The sequence below is a fragment of the Bidens hawaiensis genome, unplaced genomic scaffold, assembly GCF_021521415.1.
Source record: "Bidens hawaiensis isolate Kalapana, Puna unplaced genomic scaffold, B.hawaiensis_p1.1 tig00013761_1, whole genome shotgun sequence".
In the NCBI taxonomy this organism is placed as follows: Eukaryota; Viridiplantae; Streptophyta; class Magnoliopsida; order Asterales; family Asteraceae; genus Bidens; species Bidens hawaiensis.
Window position 1 is genome coordinate 447,261 of NW_027492175.1, and position 27,265 is coordinate 474,525.

At 36.1% G+C, this 27,265-nt stretch overlaps 2 protein-coding genes and 3 pseudogenes across 3 annotated transcripts; 4 read left to right on the forward strand and 1 right to left on the reverse strand.

Annotated features, from left to right (window-relative positions):
- Window positions 1–306: 306 nt before the first annotated feature.
- Window positions 307–7,189, reverse strand: LOC143544861 (tRNA (34-2'-O)-methyltransferase regulator trm734-like; annotated as a pseudogene). Its single transcript, XR_013137322.1, has 17 exons — window positions 6,962–7,189; window positions 6,367–6,644; window positions 5,423–5,531; window positions 5,250–5,332; window positions 4,914–5,110; window positions 4,685–4,817; window positions 4,495–4,577; window positions 4,205–4,408; window positions 3,432–4,116; window positions 3,154–3,342; window positions 2,988–3,080; window positions 2,728–2,912; window positions 2,231–2,647; window positions 1,599–1,679; window positions 1,400–1,485; window positions 764–1,312; window positions 307–663 (listed from the first exon to the last, which is right to left on the reverse strand). The product of XR_013137322.1 is annotated as a tRNA (34-2'-O)-methyltransferase regulator trm734-like (transcript).
- A 1,083-nt stretch (window positions 7,190–8,272) lies between these two features.
- Window positions 8,273–10,223, forward strand: LOC143544840 (pectinesterase pseudogene; annotated as a pseudogene).
- A 1,253-nt stretch (window positions 10,224–11,476) lies between these two features.
- On the forward strand, window positions 11,477–16,432 carry LOC143544841 (disease resistance protein Roq1-like). The gene is made up of 5 exons (XM_077036832.1): window positions 11,477–11,934; window positions 12,394–13,513; window positions 13,604–13,885; window positions 14,191–15,132; window positions 15,725–16,432. Exons 1-5 carry the CDS (start codon window positions 11,486–11,488, stop codon window positions 16,343–16,345), a joined length of 3,414 nt encoding a protein of 1,137 aa, XP_076892947.1. The 5' UTR covers window positions 11,477–11,485; the 3' UTR covers window positions 16,346–16,432.
- A 3,179-nt stretch (window positions 16,433–19,611) lies between these two features.
- Window positions 19,612–21,761, forward strand: LOC143544842 (pectinesterase pseudogene; annotated as a pseudogene).
- Window positions 21,762–22,972: 1,211 nt separating this feature from the next.
- LOC143544843 (uncharacterized) lies at window positions 22,973–26,863 on the forward strand. Its single transcript, XM_077036833.1, has 7 exons — window positions 22,973–23,197; window positions 23,314–23,413; window positions 25,196–25,291; window positions 25,380–25,432; window positions 25,863–25,911; window positions 26,002–26,049; window positions 26,594–26,863. Exons 1-7 carry the CDS (start codon window positions 23,061–23,063, stop codon window positions 26,681–26,683), a joined length of 573 nt encoding a protein of 190 aa, XP_076892948.1. The 5' UTR covers window positions 22,973–23,060; the 3' UTR covers window positions 26,684–26,863.
- The last annotated feature ends 402 nt before the right edge of the window (window positions 26,864–27,265 follow it).

A 27,265-nucleotide genomic window follows, 5' to 3' on the forward strand; every position in this document is an offset into this window, starting at 1 on the left:
TACATTTGTCTTCACAACGTCTAGTGTGACGGCAGAGGCAAAGGCTACGGATTTTCGGATAACCTATATAGTGTCTTAGTGAAAGAGTCAAACTCATTATTGATGGTTTGCAGGTAAAATATATAATATTCAAATATCCGAATCTTCGGATAACTCCAGTTCGGGATTTCGGTTTTTCATTTAGATGATACTCGGCTGACTTCCAATGGAACAAATGTATTTAAGCTCAAGAAAACATTGCATTTTGAGATTTTTATAAAATTTATAACAAATTCAGACAGTGATTCGTAAAATAACTTAATACTGCATAACAATAAATACAGGATTGTTACTTTGAAATTTGAATGACTATTGTACACTCAAAACAAAACAAAAAACAAAGGCTGATCCAAACAAAAATACCAACTGATCTACGCTTAATTCCCAACCGAACTAACTAACCTTCTGCAGGTGCTAAAAACTCCATCATCTGCATCCCTCTTCCAGCAACTGCTATTTGATAGCGCCTTTTTCCACATTTTCGAACATCAAGTGCTTCTGGTTCTGGTACACTAACAACCAAATGACAATACTCACTTAGTTTACCATCATTTGACACGCGCCAACAGCGCAAACGTTGATCAAGCGCAGTTGAAAAAACCCAAAGTCCATCTGTCCATGCACCTGTAATACACGTATACGATATATCATACTTAATTTCAGTAAAGATTAAATGGTTCTTGGAAGGTAAAAGCCACAATTAAAGAGAGTTTTACACTTTTACCTTTTACAGCAGAGCTATGAGCTGAGGCGGTTTTGTCAGGATGTGAAAATATGATCTTGAAGTCTTCAGAAGTGTCGACTTGATGAGTGAAGTGAGTTTCTGAAGTTGGTTCATCAGAACTCGTCACGTTAACACGAAACGAGTGGAGTGCTTGATCATCACCACCGCTTATAACATTACAAGAAAAGCAAGATTCAGAATCTTTAACATCTGAAACATGGAGACAGTTCACCCCAGATTGGTGAACATTTTTCAAAACATGCAATGGTTGAATCATGATTAATGATGTTTGGTCTTGCGTATCATCGTCGGTGTTCTCTGAGGGTTTTGGTGGCGCGGCGGATGAGTTTTGAAGTGACCGCCATTGGCGTCCACCCTGGCTTCCTCTTCCGGTTCGTGGTCTTTTCTGAAAGTTTCTGCAATCTTCTTTTTTCAAGTTTGATACCTTTTGCATAAAAGTTTGGACTGCTTCAGTTACGTTCCAAAACGCAATACTTCCATCTGTTGACCCGCTAATAACCGTAAACACACTTTTTGTTTGGCTTTTATCTGATAGAAACAAGGGTTTTTGGCGTCAATAACACAACAATTGCAGAAAATATTATTTTAGAAAATAAAAGGTTGAAAAGTTTAAACCTTGAAAACTTGGGAGTTCGGGAATAATGACATGTTGCAATGACAGAACTGGTGAAGCTGAAGGAATCAATATTGCAATGTCAAACCTGGAATGGTAAAAAGAATGATGAAATTTGAGGATAATGGCTCGTTTTAAGAGCATATAATTTATGTTATTTAATATATTATATATGATATTGTTATGTGGCAAAATGTGTACCAGAGGCGATGCGGTAATACTAGAGCCCTTAATGTAACTGTGGCATCAGAACAGGAAACAACAATGAAACACACAGATGTCCTGCAATCAAACATAACTAGGTTAGATCCCGTGTTACACACAGACGAAAAATATATAAAACTTCATATACATGTGTGTGTGTGTGTGTTATATACATTTTAATGAATTGTAAACGTAAAATAATCTATTACTATTATTATTATTATTGTTATTGTTATTGTTATTGTTATTATTATAGTGTATCACATTACTGTTTTAAACTTTTAATTAAGAGAATTCAACATACAAATACAAATTAACAATGAAAACAATTAGGTGTCTGTATTACTCAATAATAAATGATGATTATAACCATTTATTTTGAAACATTCTTCAACTAAGGAGTTAATGTTTAAAATTAATGTTCAAATTAGCATGTGGAAATTATATAAATGGAAAATTGATGTGTTGGAAGCCTATGTGGACATGCTAGTTGAATGCCATGTGGAAACCTTGTATTGCTTTAATAGTATAGTAAGATAAGATGTGAATCTTCATAAATATATTTCAATTTGCGAGTTTGGACATGACAAATTAAAGCAAAGAAAGCTAAATAATGGATATCAAACCACCTTGAACCAGAAATCTTCACATGAAATGCAGTCACAGCTAGGTACCGCCAATCATTTTCATTATCGTCATTGCAGCAAACATTATCAAGATTTCCATTGGTTTCGTTCTTTTTTGGCCCGTTTAAATTTGTACCACCTTTTCTGTTTGGCAAGTCACTAGAAAGCCATTGGAACAACATTTCACTTTTAGGTGTTGAAATACTCTTGCGTTTCCAAGCCGTTAGGACCCTTTTTGCACCAACTGAAATTAACAGGAAATGATCTTCCTGATCTAAATCTGTTCCTTGCTTATTCATTGTATGATCTGTAAAGGTATATACCTTCTGCACGGAGCAAAGTGATCTTACAGCAGAACCGCCAACATGCTCTCCAAGCAATTTTGAAGCAGACCAATTATCCACACCTGAAGAATAATACCTGAATATATATATTTACATCATTAGTTAAACACAAACTAATAAAAGATAATAAGATTAATTTGTTTAAATTAAGTATACCTTGTTAATCTCACAGTTCCATCTTCACAGCCTGTTGCTATGAAACTTAGCTGGAAACTATTTGCATGATCGACAATGAAACAAAGCGTGTGCATCTCTCGGCCATGGAATTGCAAATGGAGATTCTGAGGATATATTTTGTCACTACTAACTACCCAGTGCTTGTGCATATAAATCACTTCATCCTATGAAAAAAGAAAAACAATTTTCAGATTTTATAATTTATGTTGTGAATAATTGCTTGATATTCAAACGCAAACCTTCACAAACGCAAAGCAATTTTTCATTTCTGGTATATCACCAAGAAAAAAAGTATGAGGACGCCGCCATCCGCCACATGGGATTTCAGCTACCTGTTGCAATAAAAAATATGGTCAAGCAATATAAAACGTGTATACTGTATATAGTAGGTCAAAATAGTCAAACCTTTGTCTCGGTTGACAAGTTCCAGATTATAAAATCAGCTGATGCAAAGCCTATTGCATAGTCGGGATTGTCATTAGGAAAAAAAGATTTGACTAGACTCAGCTCCTTGACTTGTTTCATTCCAATGAAATCCATTTTTTGTTCAAATTTATCATATTCCAAATAGCATATGCACCCATCTCCTCCAGTCTGAAGAAATAACCAATGGGTCAAGTTAATTTCAAATTAAGTTTCTACATTTTCATTGATTTATGCAAAAGAAAAACACTTGAACATACCGAGTGTAGTTCAATGTTACTTGAACTTGAACTTGAACTTGAACCATGAATCGAAACACTGGTCACAGTTGATATGCCATGAGCTCCTTTAAAGTAATTTAAAGGGGAAATTTTGGCAACCGAAGAAACAGGTGTACTGACTAATAGGTCTCTTAATAAGGGGAATACCACAAGATTACCACGAAGATCCCCACACACAAACACTTCTTCCTGAAACGATGCATCCAAACATAATATCCTTGTAGGAAAGCATGATGTGAACTCTGCTACTAAATACTCAGAAAATGACTCGATACGCCATAGCTTCAACTTTCCTCTAGGATCAGCAGTGAAAACAAAAGTGGGGCCCAGAGACTCACACCAAAATGTTTCTAAAAGTTGTCTTTCAGCTTCAGCAGACCAAGTTAAGGAATGGTTGACTTCTGGTGTTGTGAGACCAACAACTTTCACAATGGTTAATCTTCCCTTACCATCTCCCAGAGCAATCCAGTTGTCCACACAAGAAGTGTCACCTGGAAATACACTTATACAAACTATTGCGATGCCCTCGCTGGTACGGAAAAGCTGAGTCCATGCCACGTCACCAGTATCAGATATATTAGCGAGGTACAAGACACCATTGTTTGTGGCAACATATAGTGCATTTTCACTAGCAAAATGCATACATCGTACATATTCACTTTTGCTGCACGTGCAACAAAACAATCCAAATGTGAATATAACAGGTATAATTAAAAAAAAAAACATTATAATATTTTTGACACTGAACATACCTGTCCATTAGTCCAGTACGGTTTGAATTTGGAATCTTGATTGTAAAGATTTGTTTTTTATCATATTCTTCCACACCATTGCATCTTGTTAAACCCATTGGTAAAGAAGAATGAAGCTGATGCACTTTTATGGCAGAATCAAATCCAGCAGTAACAATAAGAGACGAAACCGGGTCATACAAGCATCGCCATACTCCCCTCCCTCTGCACAAACAAGTTTTTTTTTAAAAAAAATGATTTTATAATATGTGTTCTTTTTGCAAATTGCTTGTGTGGCCTTTTTTACTTACATGTGCTCCTTGATTACTCTAAGTTGAGTTCCATCTAGTCCCCATACACGACATGTACAGTCCTCGCCCACAGTGATGATTAACTGAGATGACCACCATTATCCCCATGCAATAAAACAATTAGCAGGCTTACAAAGTTGGTTATTTTTGTCTTACTTTATAACTAATTGTAAGAGCTGAGCGGTCTTACAGAGTCGGACATACAGCAATCCCAAACCCTAGCACTGTGGCCAAACAGCACAGGTCCACTAGAAGGAGAAACGGTCATCTGTGCAGCATTATTGGAATCTTTTTTAGTATTAAGAACTTCCCATACACGAGCACTGCACTAAAAGTAAATCAAAAAAACACATTATATATACATTTATTTTGCTGCTTCTAGGATTTTAACAGTCAATGAAATCGTTATCAGAATTGACCTGCGGTCATCAGAGACAGACACTAGTTTTGATCCATCCAGAGACCATGTAATACGGAATATAGAACCTTCATGTCCAGCCAGTCTACAAACAGTGACGGCTTTGTACTGCCGATTGTAAACATGGACAGCACCTTCATTTGAAGGATTGCCTAAACAAGGAGTATTACACCCGCAAACAACTTTCCAGACTATAATCTGCCAGCACAAATTTAGAACAAAATCAGCTTCAAATCTTCAAAACCGAAGAAATACTGAACTAGAAGGCACATGATCAATCACAAAAGTGTATTCAACCGTATTACAAAATATTAAAAGGAGGGAGAAACTTAAGTACCTCGTTAAAAATGGTACCAGATGCTACATGGATAGAATCAATTTTGTCACCCCACATGCGCATAGTATACAGAAGACATCTATCTGTAAATAAATACGAACCATATAGTATTTAAACTGGAGTAAATAACAGCATTACTTAGTGTAGAAGTCAAAAGTATATGTGTACCATACCTGGAGAGCTAACCTGATAGCTAATTTTAGATGTCAATATGTCCCAAAAATAAACAGAGTTGTCAGTGCATCCGATAGCAAGAAACTGACTCCCTTGATTTACAGAATCCTACTACCAATCTAAAACAGTAAGTACACAACTAAACATAGGCCTGTAAACGAACTGAACGAACACGAATAGGGACATGCTCGTGTTCGTTCATTTAACTTTAACCGAACACGAACATATGACCGAACATTTTTTGTGTTTCATGTTTGCTCATTAAGAAAATGGCCATGTTAATGTCCGTTCGTTCAAAACCTAAACAAACTGTTCACGAACTTAAACAGACAAACTTAAATGAACATAATTTATTTCGTGGAGCCTTAACTAGTCCTGTGTATTTTAAGTTTTACCTCCTTTGAACTTCTATGTATTAAGTTAACACTTCATAGCCAAGCTCGAGCCGAGCTATGGCTTGTTTAAGGTACTAAACGAGCTCGAACCGAGCTTAGGCTCATTTAAGGTTTTCTCAAAATATACAAAAATAATAAAAAATAATGTATTAATAATTTTAATTAATTAATAATAAAAGAGCCGAGCTCAAGCTTCAAAAAACAACTCACGAGTCGAGCTTGAGCTTTAGAAAAAGAACTCGAAACGAGCTGAGCTCGAGCTCGGACTTGGATCGTTTACACTCCTACTGAACCAAGTGTGACTGTGTGTATAAACGAGCCCCTTCTATGTTACTCCTATTTACATAAATCTAACTACTTATATACTTATTAAAATTTAAATGATCATAAACAAACGTTCAGGAACATCAATGAACGAAGTCACGAACAAAACGTGTGTTCAAGTTCGTTCGTTTATTTATTAAACGAACATTCCCACCTAACGTTCAGTTCGTTTACAAGCCAAAGTCTTAACATGAATAATGGATACCGAAATCAACTATATACACCTGTACGACGCAGACATCCAAAATCCAGTGACCGAAATTAGGCAAAGCCTGAACCGAAACCAGATTAACCACCACTTCCTTATCACGATCCGTTAACTCAATATTAAACTGAAACAATTTAAGTTTACGTTCTCCAAACACAGCCACTCTAAAACTACCAGACGTATCAGGCGAATCAACACACAGTATTCCGTGAACCCTAATTCCGTCAAATACTTGAAACGAAGCAATCATGTTCGAAGTAATTAGGTCATAAAATAGAAGCTGCGATCCAGTTCCTAATTAACAATAAAAAACAATTATTATTATTATTATTATTATTATTATTATTATTATATTGCATCAAAAAATACTTGAAACGAAGCAATCATGTTCGAAGTAATTACTGCGATCCAGTACCTAATTAACAATAAAATGCAATTATTATTATAATTTATTAGTATTATTATTATTATTATTCCGACAAAAAATACTTGAAACGAAGCAATCGTGTTCGAAGTAACTAGGTCATAAAACAGAAGCTGCGAACCAGTTCCTAATTAACAATAGAAGGAAATGACTATTATTATTATTATTAAGTTGAAGATAAGCTGACCTGCAAGGAGGTATGGAAGTGGCATAGACGGTGGAGGAAGGTGAAGAAAACAGAGAGCTGAGATTTCGCCGAGGTATTGTCCGGTATGCATATTGTTCACGGTGGAGATGGCGGGCGGACGGACGGCGGCGGGAGAAAAGCGAGCGGTGGTTTTAAGTCGTTAAGTGAAGTATATGGTGTGGGCCGTTGGTGTGGTATGAACTGGCCCAATAAGAATGGGTTGAAAAATATATAGTAAAACTGGTGTGTGATACTGTGATGTAGAGTTGCACATCACAGGTATTTTCATAAACAAACCCGATAGAAACCGGTTCCGGAAATAGTCAAAACCGGGTCAGGAAGGAATCAGTTCCAGATATAGTCGGGTATTTGACCGGGGTAGGGGGTTTCAGGTTGGGTTGGGTCGGGATTTTGATCAGGTAAAGGTGGAATCGGTTCCATCAGGTTCGGGTACATATTCGGGGAGGTGGAGTGGGTTAATGCATTACGGACTGAATTTTAAAAAAACAAGTACTTTTGTCCACACATTGCGGTGGAACGGATTAATGCGTTACATGTTCAAAAGCTACCATACGTTGCAAGGGCAAGGCAGCGAGAAGTCAGTCAGTAGTTGGTTTGATCTATGGCAAAAGTTTTAGTACCAGAGTTAAAGGTTAAAAAGTGAAAATGTAAGCTGAAAGGAGAAACTTTTTATTACAAAGTTGAGAGGGCTAAAAGGTAAATATGTGAAATCAAATTTGTGTGAGTATGGGAAATTGGGAATGCAACTAAAGTTGAGAGCCAATATATAAATGTTTAAATTTTATGTAACAAGGCTTTAAAGAAGTAAACCATAGAAGTTTGCCTTTTAATCATGTACATGATGTGGAGTGAGCTAAATATAGACTATTAAAAGAAGATAGTATGTCGAATAACATCTTAAATATTAAAATAAGTCGACTCACAAGCTATAGCCTATAGTCGTGAACGAGCTGTAAACAAGCCGTGCAGAGGTTTCCAGCCAAGCCGCTTACAAGGCTTCGAGCTCAAGCTCATCAAGCTGCTTCTGGCTCGACTCAAACTTGGCTCGTGAAGATCTCTACTTTCTAGTGTTTGCTTTGAGCTTTTAGATTCCAATAAGTAAATTTGTCTCTAAAATGTTTACATTTTGATTATTATATCCAACTAGTATAGAAAATTCAAATATAACTGGACACAGTGTGTATTAATATGTTTTAAATCATGTATCTTGTGAATATTGACATAAATGCTCTATAATATAAGTTATACAACTATATATAAAGGTATCAACATATTTCAAAAATTAAAATCCAAACTTAATTAAAACATGTTACTTGTTAATACAACATTTTTAATTCTTCCTTTAATTAAGGATCATCTTCAATTGTCATCATAGGTTGAAAGCAAACCATTTAGTAATGCAAGTTTACAGGATCATCATTAATTAATACTCCATACACAAACTATAAATACATACCTTCACACTCCAAACATATTCATCTCACACTTCAACTATCTATACAACACAAGCAACATGGCTAACAAAGTAGTCGTGTCTGTCGCTTCGGTAATCATTGTCCTCGGTTGTGTGGTAGGAGTCATTCTCCTACTCGCAAACAATGGGAGGTCACGTACTGTGGCTGGTAGCACTAGCTCCAAAATAGGTGACGTGGTATGTAATCCAACCGAGTACAAAGAGTCTTGCTTGAATGCTATCGATGAGGTGGCGAAAAATACATCCGCCACCCCACAGGATTATATTATCGCGGTCATCCGTCAGACTGCTGCTGAGCTGAATAAGGGCCTTGAAAAGGCCGTCGCTGCCCAGAAAGATCTGGGCAGTGGGAATAAGCAAAGCAAAGCTGAGCTTGAATCGTGTCAGAAAATGATTGGTTATGCGACCGATGAGCTTCAACAAGTTCTTAAAGTCGTGTCCGAGACCAAAGCGGCCACGATAGCCCAACAAACCAACCCGATTCTAGACTGGTTGACCGCGATCCGAGCGTACCAAACTACATGTGTGGATGAGATCCAAGACAAGAAGTTAAAAGAAGACATGCAACAAGCATTGCAAACATCCAAAGAGCTAACTTTTAATGCACAAAAGATTATCTTCAATGTGCATAATATCCTTAAGGATGTTGGAGTCAATCTAGACTCATTTAAACTCCCACCCACCGGAAACCGTAAGCTTCTAGCTGAGATCGAGGAGCTAGACCGCCACGGTTTCCCATCGTGGGTCCCAAGCACCGACCGGAAGCTTCTACAAGCCACCACTGGTGATACTGAAGCAATGTGCAAATCTCCAGTACCACCACCAGTTCCTGCAAACCCTACACCTGACGCGGTCGTAGCCCAAGATGGTAGCGGTCAGTTCAACAGCATTAAAAAGCCGTAGCCGCTTACAGGACCGGCCCATCAGGAAGGTACATAATCTACATCAAAGCCGGTACATACAAAGAAGGCCAAATCACCGTAGACAGAGGACAAGACAATGTCTACATGTATGGCGACGGCCAAGGGAAAACTGTAATCACTGACAATCTAAACTACGGGATTGCCAACATTGGAACGTCCCAAACTGCAACCGTGATTGCGCTTGGAGAACGTTTCATGGCTAAGGGAATTACTTTTGAAAACTCAATCAGCCCTGCAGGACACCAGGCGGTCCGCCTTCAGGTCCCAGTCCCCACACACAGTTATGATGGACTGCGCGTTCATGGGGTACCAAGACACATTATACTACCACACACATGACCAGTTCTACAAGAGTTGCACAATTTCAGGAACCATTGACTTCATATTCGGGACGGGGCGAGCTTTCATCCAGGACTCGAATATTGTGGTCCGAAAGCCGGATGTAAAGGGAATATGTGTACGGCTGACGGAAGGGAGAAAATGGAAGAAATTGGTGGTGTGGTACTTATTGGCGCCTGTGCAAGGGAACTTTGCGTCGTATCTAGGACGACAGTGGAAGGCGGCTGCTACATCAATGATTTTAAAATGTAACATTGATGACTTGATCAGACCAGAAGGCTGGATGACTTGGCAAGCACCAGATGGGATTAACAACCACATGACATGTAACTTTAGAGAGTTTGGACACACTGGACCGGGCGCGAACCAGGCGGGACGGGTTACATGGCCCGGGTACAAGCCGAATACTGATGTGAATGAAGCACAACAGTATACACTAGGCCAGTTTTTGGATGGTGGAAGTTGGTTGCCTAAATATGGTGTACCAGCAACTCTTGGGTTATAAGCTTATAAGTTGCAAGGCTACTATATTTAGTATTTGAGTTGAGAGAGCATAATGGGTCCCACAAGGATGAGTTGGCATAGTGACGTGGCATGCTCGGGTGTGCCAAGAATAAAATCCTTCTTCAAGAACACGTGAGGATGTATTTGGCGGGTCCTTTTCATTTTTATTAAAAAAACAAATGTAATAAAATGTTTATTATAGTTCTGTAATTTGTTGTTTTTAATAAAAAATCAATTTTGCAAGTTAAGTTTCATGGTTTTCTTCATCAATTGTTTATATATAATATGGTATGAACTTATTCTTTTTTTTGTTTCTTTTAAGAGGATGTGCATGTATTAATAGTGTGTGTGTATATACGAGGGACTAAATAATACTTTAGTCATTAACATATATTATATAGTTAGAATCTCATAAAAAATTAGAGCTAGCTTGTTTAATAAAAATGTTTCATACATCAATTTTGATTAGGCTAAGTATTAATCAGGCTAGTAAGGCAAAACAAGTTTATAATATTATTGGCCAATAAGTTTGATCAAGAGATTAGTAGATATATCGGCAAACTGTAGATGTGGATAATGGTGGTTTGGCCGGAAATGGGAGCCAACGAACTGGTGTTGCCAGAGATGGTGTAAGGCGACAGTGGCCGGAGACACTGAAGGTGATAGTGGCCGGAGATAGTTAACGGAATGGCGTGTGTGTGGGTAATTTGGTCATTTAAAACTAACCTACTGATAATAACTAACGGAGTTAATAATTTGTTAGGCTGAGATTGTTATTGGTAACAAAACTGAAAGTTGAGATTGTCACCGTCAGATTGTTAGTTGGGATTATTATTGGCCAATGGTTAATAGTTTGGTTTATTAACATCCAATTTTCCTTGGTTAAACAATCGGTTTTTGGTTATTTCGATTCAGTTAATTCTGTTAGTTGGTCGGTTTTACAGATTATTTGTTTTAGTTTTTCTTCTTCGTCATTGTTTACTTTTAAAAAAATTGGTTCATTATTTTTATTAATAAGAAATTTTTATTACAATGGGGTCATGTATCACGTACGTACATGCCACCACCAAGACATTGTTTAAGATTAAAAAAGATTTGTGTAAGATATGGCTCTTTTGCTTTTTTAATAAAGTCACCTAGGAAATTTCCTTCATATTTAATTATAATTACTTTATATAAAGAATAATCACACATCTCATTATATTCATATAATTCCAGTCAGGAAAACAAAGAGATCACCGCGTCAATCTTTTTTCAACTGCTATGGCATCTTCATCATCTTGTAATTGGAGTGTGTTTCTTAGTTTTAGAGGAGAAGATACCCGAAAGACGTTTATAGATCATCTCTACTCGGCCCTTGTAGATAGGAAAATCCCTACTTACAAGGACGATGAGACACTTCCAAGAGGTGAATCCATCGGTCCATCTCTCTTCAAAGCTATCGAAGGATCACATATTGCTGTCGTTATATTCTCAAAGAATTATGCAGACTCTTCATGGTGTTTGGAAGAACTTTCATATATTATGAGATGCAAGGATAACAAAGGGCTAATAGTTATGCCCATATTCTATGACGTGGAAGTTAGAAAGCAAAAGGGAAGAGGGTTTTCCAAACAAGAGACGGGAAAGAGTGACAAAGTAGAATCATGGAGAAAGGCGCTTGTTGATGCAAGTGAAATTGCTGGATGGGAACCCAAAAATATTGCGAACGGGTAGTTTAATCTCTTTACTTTTTAAAATGCTTTTTATAAGATATGCTTGATTAAGGGGGTTAAGTTTTGGCAATTTAAGTTACCATGACATTTGAATTGTTCCTAATGCACTCGTTTGTACCTTGTATCAACTATCAAGAGGTATAAACTAGCCGAGTGAATCTCGAGCTTGACAAAGCTCAACTTGGTTAATTAAATATGGATATGTAGCTCGAAACAAAGTCGACTACATGACATTTGAATGTCTTTCTCTTGAAAAGTTACATTATTACAGTTTGTATATACTATGAATCTATGAATTTCCATTTGTCGATAACGATATAGCAAGTATTTATGAAGTTGGCTTTAGTGTACATAGTGATCCTATTTCAGTAATAGATATAAGATGTATTATAATTGGCCTTATGTTGTTGGGTATCTAAGTATACACTAATTATCCATACATTAATCGATATGTAGGCATGAAGCGAAAGTTATCAAAGAAATTGTTGATACAATTTCTGATAAGTTGTTTTCCATAAACTTTTATGTTGATGAAGACCTTGTTGGGATGAGTGCTCGCTTACAAGAACTAGAAGCACAACTAGATATCGGATCACATGGTGTGCGCATGGTTGGGGTATGGGGGGTCGGGGGCGGCGGTAAGACTACTCTTGCATCCTCGCTTTATATGAAAATTTCTAGAAATTTTCAAGGTCATTGCATTGTTGATAATATTCGAGAGGAATCAAGCAGACATGGGTTAAAAACTTTGCAAGAAAACTTGCTATCAAGACTTTTGAAAACGAAGATGAGCCTGCAGAGTGTTGAAGAAGGAAAGCACATGATAAAAAGTAGGTTGAACCATAGCAATGTCTTGATTCTTCTTGATGATGTTGATGATTGTAAGCAGTTGGATGCTTTAGCTGGATCACATAACTGGTTCGGTAGTGGGACTCGGATAATAATTACAACCAGAGATGAACATTTGCTAAGAACGCACAAGGTAGACTATGTGTGTCCTGTCACATTATTATCACATGAAGAGGCTATTATGCTTTTTAATAAACATGCATATAACAAAAATAGCCTCGTCAGAGATTACGAGAAACTTTCATTGCATGTGGTTTCTTATTGTGACGGGCTCCCATTAGCAATCAAAGTTTTAGGTTCTTTTTTATATGACAAAGACGAGAAGGAATGGGTGTCTTCTTTGGCTAGACTAGAAGATATTCCGGAAATGGAAATTGTGGAAAAACTCAAAATTAGCTATGATGGGCTTCAAACTCTAGAGAAAGAGTTATTCTTGGATATTGCGTGTTTCTTTAGAGGAAAAAGCACAAAGTGCCCTTCCAGTAATTTTGGTGATGATGCAATGGAGCTATTTGAAGATTGTGGTTATCACCCTCGTATAGGTATAAAGATGTTAACGCAAAAATCTCTCATAAGTATTGTAAATGACAGGTTTGATATGCACGATATGGTTCAAGAAATGGCGCATTACATTGTCAGAGGAGAACATCCTAACAATCCCGATAAACATAGTAGAGTTTGGATACGTAAAGAGATCATAAACATGTGTCTTGGGGATGCATCAATGGTATATATTAAGCTATTCTATGTTTAATGAATGATGCACATGTCCATACTTTTAACTCAAATCTATTCTTTGTTTTCTCCTATATTGTAGGAAAATAACAAAATTGAAGCAATAAAGTTTAAGCATTATGGTCGGTTATCACCGGTGTGTAAGATCGTATCAAACATGAAGAAACTAAGGTGGCTTAGTTTGACTCTTACACGTGTTCATGACGAGAATGTCGAAGGGCCAAATTTTCTTTCAAACGAGTTGCAATATATTAGATGGTTTGGTTATCCAAAAAGTCCGTTTCCAGACAGTTTCCAACCAATGAAGCTTGCTACTCTGAAAGTATCTACCGGCTTGCAAAAACAACTTTGGAAAGATTACAAGGTAATCTAATTAATCATTTGATTAACACCTTAATATGAATCATTGTAGGCCCTCTTTAAACGTACCCAGGTATCTAATACACCGACTATTAGCAAATATAAAGACATACACAATCCTAATAATAATATACAATATTAGCCCTACAATCTTAAGTGACTAATTTACACCTTAAAAGTTCGCATAGCTGTATTAATAAAACCCCTTAGTGGTGGTATTGATAATTTGAATTATGCCATTTATATATCATAATACTTGTTATCATTAACTCTTATATTAACTAGTCTATGTTTTTATATATTGTTTAGTATCTACCCAACTTGAAAGTACTTATACTCAAAGACATGAAGAATCTACTTAGCACACCAAATTTTGATGGACTCCCATGCCTTCAAAAGTTGACACTCAATAATTGTGTTGTCTTACAACAAGTCCACCCATCACTTGGGAAACTTGCAAATATTAAGTGTGTAAGCGTAACACATTGTGACAAGCTTAGAATGTTTCCATCGATTGTTCGTATGGAAAAACTCGAGTGCCTTGAAATTACTGACTGCCAAGAAATTGTGGAGTTCCCAAAGATAGAATCAAAATTGAAAAGCTTGGTTAAGTTGTATTTGAGTCATATGAGGATAGATGTTCTGCTTTCATCAATTGCAGACCAATGTCCCAACCTTTTTTCTATACAATTAGGTTATTGTTCTTATTCAAAGAAGAAAGAAGTCAAGTTTTATGGATTGAAACACTTAGAAGAGTTCAAGTTTAACGGATCGTGTCGTGAGAAGGAACTAGACCTTTGTTGCATCTCTTGTTTAGATGATAGTATTTATGTAAGAGAATGGTACATAAATGATGTTTCTCATTTGTTGCGGTTGATGATCCCACACTTGACACGTAACCTACGAAAGTTGGATTTGGGTTACCTCCATTTAAAAGATGGAGAAGTCTTGTATCCTATTAGGGAGTTATCCAACTTACAAGAGTTAAATCTAAGTGGCAACGATTTTACACGATTAGATTTCAGCCTCTGCCAACTGACTCGACTCAAACTCTTCAACCTAAGTGAGTGCACATCGCTTGTTGAATTGCCCAAGCTCCCATCAAGTGTGGTTATTTTCGTAGCAGATGATTGCTATTCGCTCACAACTTTTGAAGATTTTTACATAAATTGTAAATGGTTATGTGAAGTCTCAATTGTAGATGGGGGAGTTGTAGCTTGTGGCAGCAGGTTACTTCAATGTATGCTTGAGGTATGTATGGCCCTATTTATTCTTTAATGTTTATTAATGAAGTTTTAAATATATACTAGAGGTGGCAAAATGACTGGGTTGGGTTGGGTTGGGTCAATATGTTTTTTTTTTAAAGAATGTTAGGATGGATATAGGTCTAGATGGGTTTAAAAAACCTTTAAAAATTTCAAAAAATATTAATTAAAAATAATAACTCATGATGTAAATCAAAATAAAAAAATTAAAACAACTAAAATGTTTCCATCGTCATCTTCGTTCATTAAAAACTAAAAAAATGGTTTTGTCTCGGTTTTATTCTATTAGATTTTTTTTGGTCATCGGTTTCGATTTTTCGGTTTCTGTTTGGTTTCGTGGGTTTTGTTTTGAAATAAAATAGGTTGGAGCTTGTTATAGTCTATTTTAACCCACAAATAAACTCATTCTAACCCATATCCAAAAGTCAATAGCATTTTCTAATGGATCATGTCCTCCTTGAAAAAAAATTTTGATTCATCCTGACTCATTTCAAAACAACTCATTTAGGTTTATTTTGCTATCCTATACTATATTTTGGTGTAATAACAAGGATCTAATGAATTTCTTATTATTATAGGGATTTGCTATAAAAAAAGCCTTAATGATTCTAAGACTTGAAGGCATTGAGATTGCAAAGCAGTTTAGACCTCCACTTGCTAGAGGGAGGAGATGTAGATTGATACTTCCAGATAACTGGTCCAATGATTTTTCGGGATTCTTAATGTGCACCGTTCATACGCTTGGAAATGATCCCCCAACGGTAAGTATGGAGCTGGCGCATGTTGGTATGGACTATGAAGATCTTGCGGTTTGGGAGGAGAGTGTACATGACCAAAGTACATTGGTTTGGTATGTTCCATTTGCTTCAATCACACACATGACATGGTGGGACCCAACATACAAAGAGGTTTTGTTTACCGTGTCGTCTGTTCATTTCACTAATGATCCAATTAGCGGGTTTGGAGTTAGTCTGGTCGACAATAAAAATGGAAGTGGAAGTGGTCCATCGGAAACATTAGCAATAGAAGAAGAGTCGGAAATTTATAAGTATACGCCTAAAGTCGAAGATTACGAGGACGAAACAGATGGTTTCGAATTTAGGTTTTGTTTTAGTGATTTATCAACATACTATGATGGGGTTATTAGGTACCCAATCTTTCGTGTGACAAAACCTAATTTCCTAGATAGTGATGATTAACAATTACTAGGTAGTTTTGATTAGCCAATTTCGGTTAAATCGATAATTACTAATTCAGAGTTGATTATCAATTTCCATATTGCAATCAAATCATCTTAAGTAGGTTTGATAAAAATCCCTCCAAAAGTTGAATTTATTTTTCTCTTGTATCTATTCATAATTTATCATTGCATCAATTTCTAGCGTGCAAGCAAATCGATCATCTTCATTCGATCACAATTCTCATATTAATTTGTGATATAAGATTGAAAAGATTTGCTTGAACCGAAATATTGATAATCAATAATGATGAATTAGGGATTATGGATTCAGTCTAATTTTGCTAATAAAGTGGAGAGGAAACCGAAATAAGAAAAGAATAAATTCAGTTTTTAGAAACTGTGTTAATCAAAACTACGTGGTTTTATTGTTTACGAAACCCGGTTTCAGTTAAATCTTTTTGTATATACCATCATGTTATAGATTAACATCTTTTTTCTGTTTAAATAGACCATATACTTTACATAGATATTAGATTCAAATTTCAAACTAACAATGTTTCTAGTTTCTACTATATACAGATGAATCCCTATACTTGGACTTACAAGGATGGTTATATGAGGAAAGTGAATATGAAGCGGTTAAACACCCAAGCTTACATGTGAAATCATGACATATTTTAACTTCCGTATGTGCCTTTTGGTATTACTAAAAATAATTGGTGTTCATGACTCAAGCCTTTTATTGAGATTGTCATGGCCATGCCATGGTGATTTTATACTACTCATTCACGAGTCACGACCCATTTGGAAAAAGATTTAAGTTTTTTTTTTATTTCGGGTTAATTCATATTATAAAAGACAATATAGATATATTAATAATTATCGTACATTGTCGTTGGAAAAAAAACACATAATACAGTTACAAAGTCATTTGAAATAAGAAAGAAACTAACATCAACTCATCTAAACATAAGAGAGAAACTAGCTTTCGTGTTTCAAGCTGTAATATATGTTGTTCAGCTTGATTCCTTCGCTATTTTCGTTGTTAGTTCAGACCAAATCTCTAGATATCTCCTGATTTCCTTCGCTAGTTGGACCAAATCTTAACATCTTCAACAATGAAATGGTAGTGAAACCAAGGATTATTCGGCCGCCCATTGTTCTAAGTTGGTCACATTTTTGTTGGATGCAAAGTCTAAACAGGAGGAAATAGAAGAATAAATTGATTAACGAGTTCGAATATGTGATTGTGAAGAATCCTAGTACTTACTGTGTGATAAGATATACAATTCTTGATCTCATAAACAAGATAGAACTGCGATTGAGACTGATAATCAGAGGCCAATCACTTGAGTAAGCATAACGAAAAAGAAAAGTGAAGAATACTTCTTGAAGATTGCTAATCAACACACATAAGAAAATCACTAACACACAATTCAGATAAAAGATAGGGAAATGAAAGTAAACATTTGACTAACTACTTGTTTACCTAACTACCAGTATCATATCAGAGTCCATAACTTCATAAAAAACCAGTGTACTTTCTCTTTTAACTAACAAAAGTAACATTTTGAACTTGAAAACAAGATAATTTCATCTATTTCAGAGACTAATGGTGTTATGTTCATGTAAAAAGGAGGTCTAAAACTGTAACATTTTGAACTTGGAAGACTAAAGTTGTAATATAGTTAAACCACAAGAACCATCTATCTAGTATCTAATTACTTATTTAAAAAAATCACATTTTTTTTCAAAAATAACATGTAGATAGATTTCAACGTGTAAAAAATTATTGGCGGACTTTTGTAAGTTAAATGAGAAAGTACAGTGGTTTTCTATGGTATTTGCCTAACTACTAAACTCACATGTATCATTGTGCCGTCTTCAATGCTTTGTACAATTTTGATAGCCCTGATGTCGATCTACACATTTTGATTTCAACATAAGCGCGCACTTCCCAGTCACAGTTTTAGCATTTCTGAAACCAATACACCACCATTTGAAATGATTTTGGCCGGTTTTACTTCCTAGTACTTCATCTTCAAGACGACCATGCTTATATATATCTAAGACTGATCAGGTATACAAATCCGATTATCCGAAAACCTAACGTAAGATAAGGCAATATGGTGACTTCAAACTAAAGGATGAAAGTGGAATAAGAAGTGGGAGGGCTGGTAGTGTTTCACAACTTATGGTTCATGGCCGTATCAATGTTGGTTCCTCGATAGGGGAACTTTCCTACATAGCTTGATCGACGGTTGAATGATTTAGTTAGTGCTTCTAGCAATGATGCGACGGTATATTGGCCATAAGTGGGTGGTTTTATGGGTGAGGTTAACTTTTATGTAAAACTATACCTGCTTACCTGACCCAAATACCCGATAACATATATGTATATATATATATATATTTGTTTACCTGATTATATACACAACATGATTTTCTTAAGTATTTATTATATACATGATTATTTCCTAGAATTTACGTGTCGGTCTGATTTATTTCTAGTATATACGGTATATAATATACATCATATATTTTAAATAAGTACAACATTAATATTAATATTAACTTGACTATATACTCAAAACCGGCCGGCATATCTGATATCCAATAGGTAATAAATTACATTGGGTTGGCATATCGTGTATACACGTGCACGTTAAGACACGAACACAAAATGTGTATACCTGTACACGACACGAAAACTTATTGTGTACCTGTATCCCAAACATGAACACGAACGTGTTACTACCTGGTATACACGATAATAAACGATAAGAGCTGGTTAGAAACACATATTTGACAACATGTTTAGTGAAACAAAAGTCGGAGAGGGAATGTTCGTGAGTGGTGACGGCTGAGAAACAGAGAGTGAGAATGTTTTAGGAATTATATATTTAATTATAAAAATCTAACCAAATACTTTAGATGTACTTAACAGGTAAACACATATTTTACCTGTTTAGACACGAAAATTAACAGGTAAATTCGTGTCTACCTGTTTTATACACGAAACCTGTTAAGGCCTTACCTGTTACCTGCTAAAGTCGTGTAGATACGTATCATTTATTCGTGTCTCATGTATAACTTGTAAGCCTTAAAATCACATGATAGAGATACCTGACAAGTTTCATACCAAGTATGTAACAAACATTTATAATCAAGTTGAGACTACTAAACCTGTCCCAACTCAATATAACCTATGGTCATCCCTACATATGATCATCTTTTTTTATGTAATAAAGACAAGATATATATAATATGTGTTTAACCGTTTAAGACAATTTAATAATAGTACATTAAATGTCAACCTTAGTATATTTTCGGACACCATTAGACCACTTCAACTTCTCCAAAAGTATAGGATCATCATTAATTGTTTTCCCATACATAAACTATAAATACATGCATGCACACTCCAAACATATTCATCCTTCACTTGAACAAACAACACAAACATATATATAACACCACCATGGGTAAAGTCATTGTGTCTGTTGCATCCGCAATCTTGATAATCGGTTGCGTGATCGCCGTGGTTATGTTACTCGCGAATAATAACGGACGAGCCCCTATTAAGCTCGGTAGCACAAGCCCGAGCCCTAGCACGAGCACTAGTTCGAAAACAGCCGACTTAATATGCAAGCCAACCGAGTATAAAGACGCTTGTTTGGACGCTGTTGATGAAGTAGCGAAAAACTCGTCCGCTACTCCTCAGGATTACATTATTGCGGCCATTCGTGAGACCGCGAATGAACTCAATAGAGCCCTTGATGCAATCATCAAAAACTCGAAAGATTTGGGTAGTGGTAATAAACAATCCAAAGCCGAGCTTGATACGTGCGAGAAAATGATTGGGTACGCGATTGACGAGCTCAAACAAGTTCTTAAAGTCGTGTCCCAGACGAAAGCGACGAATTTGCCGCAACAAATGGACCCGATTCTAGTCTGGTTAACCGCGGTCCGGTCGTACCAGACTACATGTGTGGATGAGATCCAAGACCAGAAGTTGAAAGATGACATGCAACAGGCGTTGCAAGCGTCCAATGAGTTAACGTTTAATGCGCAAAAGATTATTTACAATGTGCATAATATCCTTAAGGATATTGGTGTGTTGGATGCTTTTAAGCAACCTACTACGGGAAACCGTAAGCTTCTGGCTGAGGTTGACCAGATTGAGCGACATGGTTTCCCGTCGTGGGTCCCAGCCGGGGACAGGAAGCTTCTCCAGGCCACGGCTGGTGACTCTGAAGCTTTGTTCAAATCTCACATGCCTCCACCAGTTCCTGCAGACCCTACACCTGACGCGGTCGTGGCTCAGGATGGTAGTGGGAAGTTTCAAAGCATTAAACAAGCTGTAGCTGCTTACGCCCCAGGGCCGTCGGGAAGATATATAATCTATATCAAAGCGGGTACATACAACGAAGGACAAATCACCGTAGACATTGGCCAGGATAATGTGTACATGTACGGCGACGGGCAAGGGAAAACGATAATCACTGGTAATCTAAACTATGCGCTTGCGAACATTGGAACTTCACAAACTGCGACGGTGATTGCTTTGGGAGAACGGTTCATGGCTAAGGGAATCACATTCCAAAACTCTATTGGCCCCGCAGGACACCAGGCGGTCGCGTTCAGGTCCCAGTCCCCACACACAGTTATGCTGGATTGCGGATTCGAGGGTTACCAAGACACATTATACTACCACGCACACGACCAGTTTTATAAAAGTTGTACCATCTATGGAACCATTGACTTCATCTTCGGGACGGGTAGGGCTTATATCCAGGATTCGGATATTGTTGTCCGAAAGCCGGATATAAACCAAGGCAATATGTGTACCGCCGATGGAAGGATGAAAATGGAAGAAGTGGGAGGTGTGGTGCTTCACAATTGTCATATTGTGGCTGCACCGGAATTTATTCCAGTGCAGGGTAACTTTCCATCGTATCTAGGACGACCATGGAAACCCGCGGCCACTTCAGTCATATTGAAGTGTAACATTGATGGTTTTATCAAACCCGAAGGTTGGACCGTATGGGCATCACCTGATGGTGCAAATAACCACTTGACATGTAACTTTAGAGAGTTTGGAAACAGTGGGCCCGGTGCGAACCAGGCGGCCCGGGTGACATGGCCCGGGTATAAGCCGATTGCGGACGTGAGTCAAGCACAAGATTATACTCTTGGTACATTCTTGGCTGGTGGAAGTTGGTTGCCTCAATATGGTGTGCCTGCGAATCTTGGGTTATAAGTGATAAGTCGCAAAGTTACTATATTTAGTATTTGAAATGTGAGAGCATAATGGGTCCCACAAGGATGAGTTGGAATGTTGACGTGGCATTGACAAGCATTGCTTGGGTATGCCAAGAATAAAATCCTTCGATGATGTATTTGGTGGGTCCTTCAGTTTTATTAAAAAATAACAAATGTAATAACATATTTATTGTAGTTATGTAATTTGTTGTGTTAATAAAAAACAATTTTGCAAGTGTTATGGTTTGCCCTATGCTTCATATATTTGTTCATCATTTTGTAGTTTTATAGCTTTATTCAAATTTGTTTATTGTTAGTTCTTTTAATATTTCCTAATTTTGTTCCAACATTCTTTTGTTCCTCAATTTTATTTTATGAGGTTTTTAAACTTATTTTTAGAACATGTGTTTTAATAAAACCTTAACATGTAAATACTACTTTATTTATTACTTAGGTACCAAAGGGCTTCTGACTTCTAGCCTAGTGATATCAAGGTTGAGTGTTTAATTTCCATTAGGAATAATGATGTAGAATAGAAACAGAATAACCGCGCATTAGTAAACTTTTAAAAATAAAATTATCAGTTAGATATACACTATAAGGTCTTGCCAACACCTTTTTATGTTTGTAATCAAGTTGGGTTTATACAAGCTCAAACTTTAAAAAACTCTTTAGATAAGCATATTTCATACATAAATTTTGATTAAACTTGCGAGCCTAGCTAGACGAATCTATAGCTTTTACAAATATAAAACATATTTATATAATGTATACAAGTAAATAAAAGATAATTTCATATATAGTTACAACCAAAAATTTTAAATTTATCTATCATGTTGCAAATATAATTTGATTATAGATACATAAAATATAACATAATATATAATGAAAAATATATAAAGAAAATGGACATGAAAATCTATATTTAATGAATAAGTAACCGGTTAAGTCTCGTGCCATATAGTTTCGTTAGCCTAATAATTTATTTTCCGCTTCTCTTATTTCACTATTTTGAATTTATAGTAATAAAAATTAATATATTAATTTCAATATAGTAACGTATTTGAAATATTTGATTTCAAATATATAAAATTGTTAGTGTCTAACTTATACGTATTATACTTGTCTAACTTATTGTTACTTAATTTGGTTCTAGCCTCTTGCTAATTTTTTGCTAATTTTTTTGAATGAAAGTTACCGTTAAAAAAAAAATACTCACCTGAGTATTGAGGTTGGTTTCAAACACTATTAAAAAAAATTGAAAAAACAAGCTTGGACTCGAGTTCGGCAGGATTCGGTATAAGTTGCTTTAGATGCCGATATTTATTAATGCTTCTACATGCTAATGTCGTCTGGGACCATGTAGTAGTACTACTGCATGTGCACTAGTCACTACTATTAAAAATCCTCCACATAATCGTGACATGTCCCAAACAGCGTCTTCCTTTGATCGCTAGATTTCCGTTCAAATGTCATCCGCCGTCGTCTGCGGTGTCCTCTCACTACCATCCCATCCATCTGCGTCGATTCAGCCAAGAAATCGACGCAGTATAGTGACATTTAAACCTCGAAGATGTACCGTCCGCATGGAATGGCAGGACTGCACGTACTTAATTACTTCTATTCATTTCAGTTTTAATTTTTTTCTAAGGAATAAAACAATCATTCATATACCGAACAAAATGATCCGATTTCAATTTAAATGATGATTTACTAATGTAGGGTTAAAAGAGAAATGAATGTGCCGGTTTCTGTAGCGTATAATTGTTACCTTGATAGAGAAGCAACTCCTCAATGGATGCCCCTCGTTTCGTCTGTTAAGGTGTGTTTTCTCTCTAGCCCATAAATGCCTTCGGTTTATTTCTCAAAGCAGTGTTGTAAAAATCGCTAGTAGGGGCGGTGGAGCGAGGATTAGAGATTAATCGGGATTAATCGGATTGGACTTTAATATATAATTTTCAGTTTTATATATATACACGCACATTTTATATGTAATTTTCAGTTTTATTCATATGCAAACACATTTTGGCCGGAAATTGGTTGGAATCTTGCTGGAAATCGCTGATTTTGGCCGGAATCTTGCCATATACAGCCGATTTTGGCAAGAACATCTAGAAAAGCCGATTAATCTTGATTTTGGCCGGATTTGACCATTGGCCGATTGGCCCAAAATTAATCAGTGAGGTGGGACTAGCGATTAATCGGGGATTAATCGATGCCCAGGAGTTTTGCAACACTTAAGCACTAGGAATTCAAGTGTCCTATAAGAACAGTAAAAAAAAAGGTCCCTTAGGAGTTAGGCCCTAATGAATTATATAGACAAACTTTTTTTTTAAATTAATCAGTGAAGTGGGACTAGCGATTAATCGGGGATTAATCGATGCCTAATCAGGATTTTTGCAACACTTAAGCCCTAGGGATTCAAGTGTCCTATAAGAATGGTAAAAAAAGTCCCTTGAGCCCTAATGAATTATATAAACTATCTTTTTTTTCAAATGACAATTAGCGTTATAACAATAAACATAGCAAAATCATAGTATTAGTTTTGAGGTGTTAATGTTTTATATACAGGGCTAGATAAGTTTTTTGGTTTTGTAATTTAAAAAGTATATAAAAATTTAGTGTCCTTGGAAAAAAAACATGCCCAGGCTGGGAGTACGGCTCGCCCTTGCATGGGGCCGACCCTGAATATAAGATCCCAATGACTTCACTTATAAGTTATGATCAAAATTTTACATGTTATTTTTCTTGCTTTCGCTCTGCAATGCCTATGTTGGAATACTTATGTGGCATAATACATATATTAACATACATCATAACTTAGCAAACTCCTATATGTTGGCATACTTATGCAGTGAGTAAAATTTAAGTTTACTGCATTCAGATATCAGCTCCTCAGATAGATAGTTCATGTTAAACGAGACGATATTTAAGGGCGGTTCGGTAAATCTCATGGGGTGGCTTGGAGGAGATTTAAATAATAATTCGTTTATTATTTATTAATAAGTTTGTCTTATTTTTATTAAGTTAGTCTTATCCTAAACTATTTGAGTTAGATTCAAATTGTGTATTTGAATACGAGTAGGACTCGAATTAAGGGTGTTATATAAACCCTTGGTTCACATAGGTTTATTAAGTTCTTCGTGTGTCGTTTCTTAATATATCGAAGTCTACGTTGAGTTTGCAAGATAACATGTGCAGCCCAAGTTAAAGTGTTGACTTTTGTTTTCTTTCCTGTACGTACAGGAGATACAAACCAGAAAGAAACAATAATTGATTGGTCCTCTATTTCTTTCTATTTGTTCGACTAAGTAACAGTGAGGCATTCTTTGAATTGTGTATAACAAAGTTAACAAGTATTAGTATTCTTGTTCTGCAACTTAGTCAAGGTCAGTTCTTGATTACGATAGTTTGTTTTTCGGCTCCACTTAGATTCAACAGTTCAGACATCACAAAAATGTTTTTTTTTTCTGATTTTACTGAATTTCTATAAAGCTATAATACTGATGCCGCCACATAGACAACCATTCATACACTTGTCATTTCTTGCATCATGCATCAAAGACCCATGTTACGATACTTACGAAGGCTATATTGGTTTCAGATAATAGAAGACAAGCCCGAGTTAACATGGTGGTGTCTCAAGTATAAAGTATTTGGGCGCGATCTTGAGTTCACTTGGCTTGCTCATTATATGCAGGTAAATTAAGTAATAGGGTACCCGCATATCCTTCTTTTTATTTATTAATTTATTTTTATCTTTGATGCCATATTGTTAAATGTTGCAGCCAATTCCAAATCAAAAAATCCACTGGAGGTCCTTAGAAGGTCTTCCCAACCGGTAAATTCATTAATCTGCTAAAATGATAATACTCTACCGAATCAGGGCCATCTCCGAGAATTGTTAAGTAAAAAAGTTTTTTTGTTGGGTTTAAACAATTAAACTTTTAAATGTGCTTACTTGGTTATTAGTCGGGTTGTGTAAAAAAACTTTTTGTATAAATATAAGTTTAAACATGTTTCAAGTGAGACTCAATACCATAAATAACCTTTTGGTCTACCCTATGTCACTAGACCAAACTAGTGGTTATATAATTGAGTTTGAACATTAAATATACATATTTTTTTCATAAAAATATATATTTAAATAAAATAAAAAATAAAAATTTCGGCCCTAGCGGGGGCTTGTCGACCACCTTGCCCTCCTTAAGAGCCGGCCCTGTACCGAGTATAAAAACTTTGAAATGCTTGTAAAATTGTTTTTGTAACAGAGGAGCTGTAAGATTTTTTCCTAGAGGTTCTTCAACATGTTTGGTTGAAGTAAGTTTTCATTGACCAAAATCCATTTCATTTACATTTTTGTTTTATACAATGGTTATGAACTTATGATATAATTCTTCTTTTCTACAGATTACTGTTTCATATGAAGTACCTCAATTCTTGTCCCCTGTGGCATCTGTAAGTACTTGTACTTGTTGCAAATAGATTTTTTTTAGTAAACTGCGGTTTTCGTCCTTTTGGTTTGTTCAAATCTGCGGCTTTAGTTCATTAGTTTTAAATTTATGATTTGCGTCCCTGTGGTTTCATTTCACCTGCAATTAAACCCGAATTCATTAACCCCGTTAAGTCTAGTGGTTAAATACTTAAACCCATCAACGTACCCTAGTGAGGGGTAGTTTTGTCCTTTTTTCCCCAAATACACCTCAGTCCCTCACGTGAGGGGGCTTGCGAATTACGATTGAGGTTTATATGGGGATAAAAAGAACAAAAATGTCTCTCACGTGAAGGGTACGCTGATGGTTTAACGACCAGACTTAACGGGGCTAATGAATTTGGTTTTAATTGCAAGTGGAATGAAACCACATGAACGAAAATCGCAAATTTGAAACTACTTGACTAAAACCGCAGATTTGGACAAACGACATGGACGAAAACCGCAATTCACTCTTTTTTTAATATGTTAACAAGTAACTAAGTTTTCTTTGATTTTAACTACAACTAGATATTACAGCCTTTCAACGAAAACTTGATGAGGCGCGGCTTGGAAAGGTTTGCAAGTTATGTAAAGACATACCAACCGGATTCGGTCTGAGAGTTCTTACTCTCTATTGTACAAGTATAATAATATATATAATCAGGTCATATTCTTTATTCTTGTAAATTTAGCCATGAACTAGGCTAATATTTATTAAGTTGATGACATGTATGCACATACATGTATATGAAACATGTTGATGTTACAAAGGTATAAAACAAATTGCATTTCACGACACTGTAAATTTATAAGGATGTATGGCAAGTCACAAACAGTTAACATGCCATCATGTCGACAGTCGACTCAATGTCTTAGATACCTATCATGACATTATACATAGGGCTGTGCAATGGTTCAGAACCACGAGAACCGAACCTGAACCGAAAATGAGTGAAAAATAGAGCCGGAACTTATTATAGTAAACCGGTTCGGTTCCAGAACCGCTAAAACCGGTTCTCGTTTATCGGTTCTGGCTAGAACCTCGTTTATCGGTTCTGGCTAGAACCGGTTCGATCATTTATTTATCAAATGAGTTATGCAAACTTTGCAAATTGCAAAACAAGTTTATACAGTTATATGTCTTCTTTCACGGTAAAACTAATTTAGATTACAACATGAACATCCGTTATATTTTTTATT

Excerpts from the sequence above, each read along its gene's own strand:
- LOC143544841 (XM_077036832.1), top strand. The coding sequence starts at position 11,486 with ATGGCATCTTCATCATCTTGTAATTGGAGTGTGTTTCTTAGTTTTAGA. Across the intron at positions 13,886-14,190 it reads AACTTTGGAAAGATTACAAG|TATCTACCCAACTTGAAAGT; the intron begins GTAATCTAATTA and ends TATATTGTTTAG. Across the intron at positions 15,133-15,724 it reads TACTTCAATGTATGCTTGAG|GGATTTGCTATAAAAAAAGC; the intron begins GTATGTATGGCC and ends TTATTATTATAG.
- LOC143544843 (XM_077036833.1), top strand. The coding sequence starts at position 23,061 with ATGTCATCCGCCGTCGTCTGCGGTGTCCTCTCACTACCATCCCATCCA. Across the intron at positions 23,414-25,195 it reads CCCTCGTTTCGTCTGTTAAG|ATAATAGAAGACAAGCCCGA; the intron begins GTGTGTTTTCTC and ends TATTGGTTTCAG. Across the intron at positions 25,912-26,001 it reads CTTCAACATGTTTGGTTGAA|ATTACTGTTTCATATGAAGT; the intron begins GTAAGTTTTCAT and ends TCTTTTCTACAG.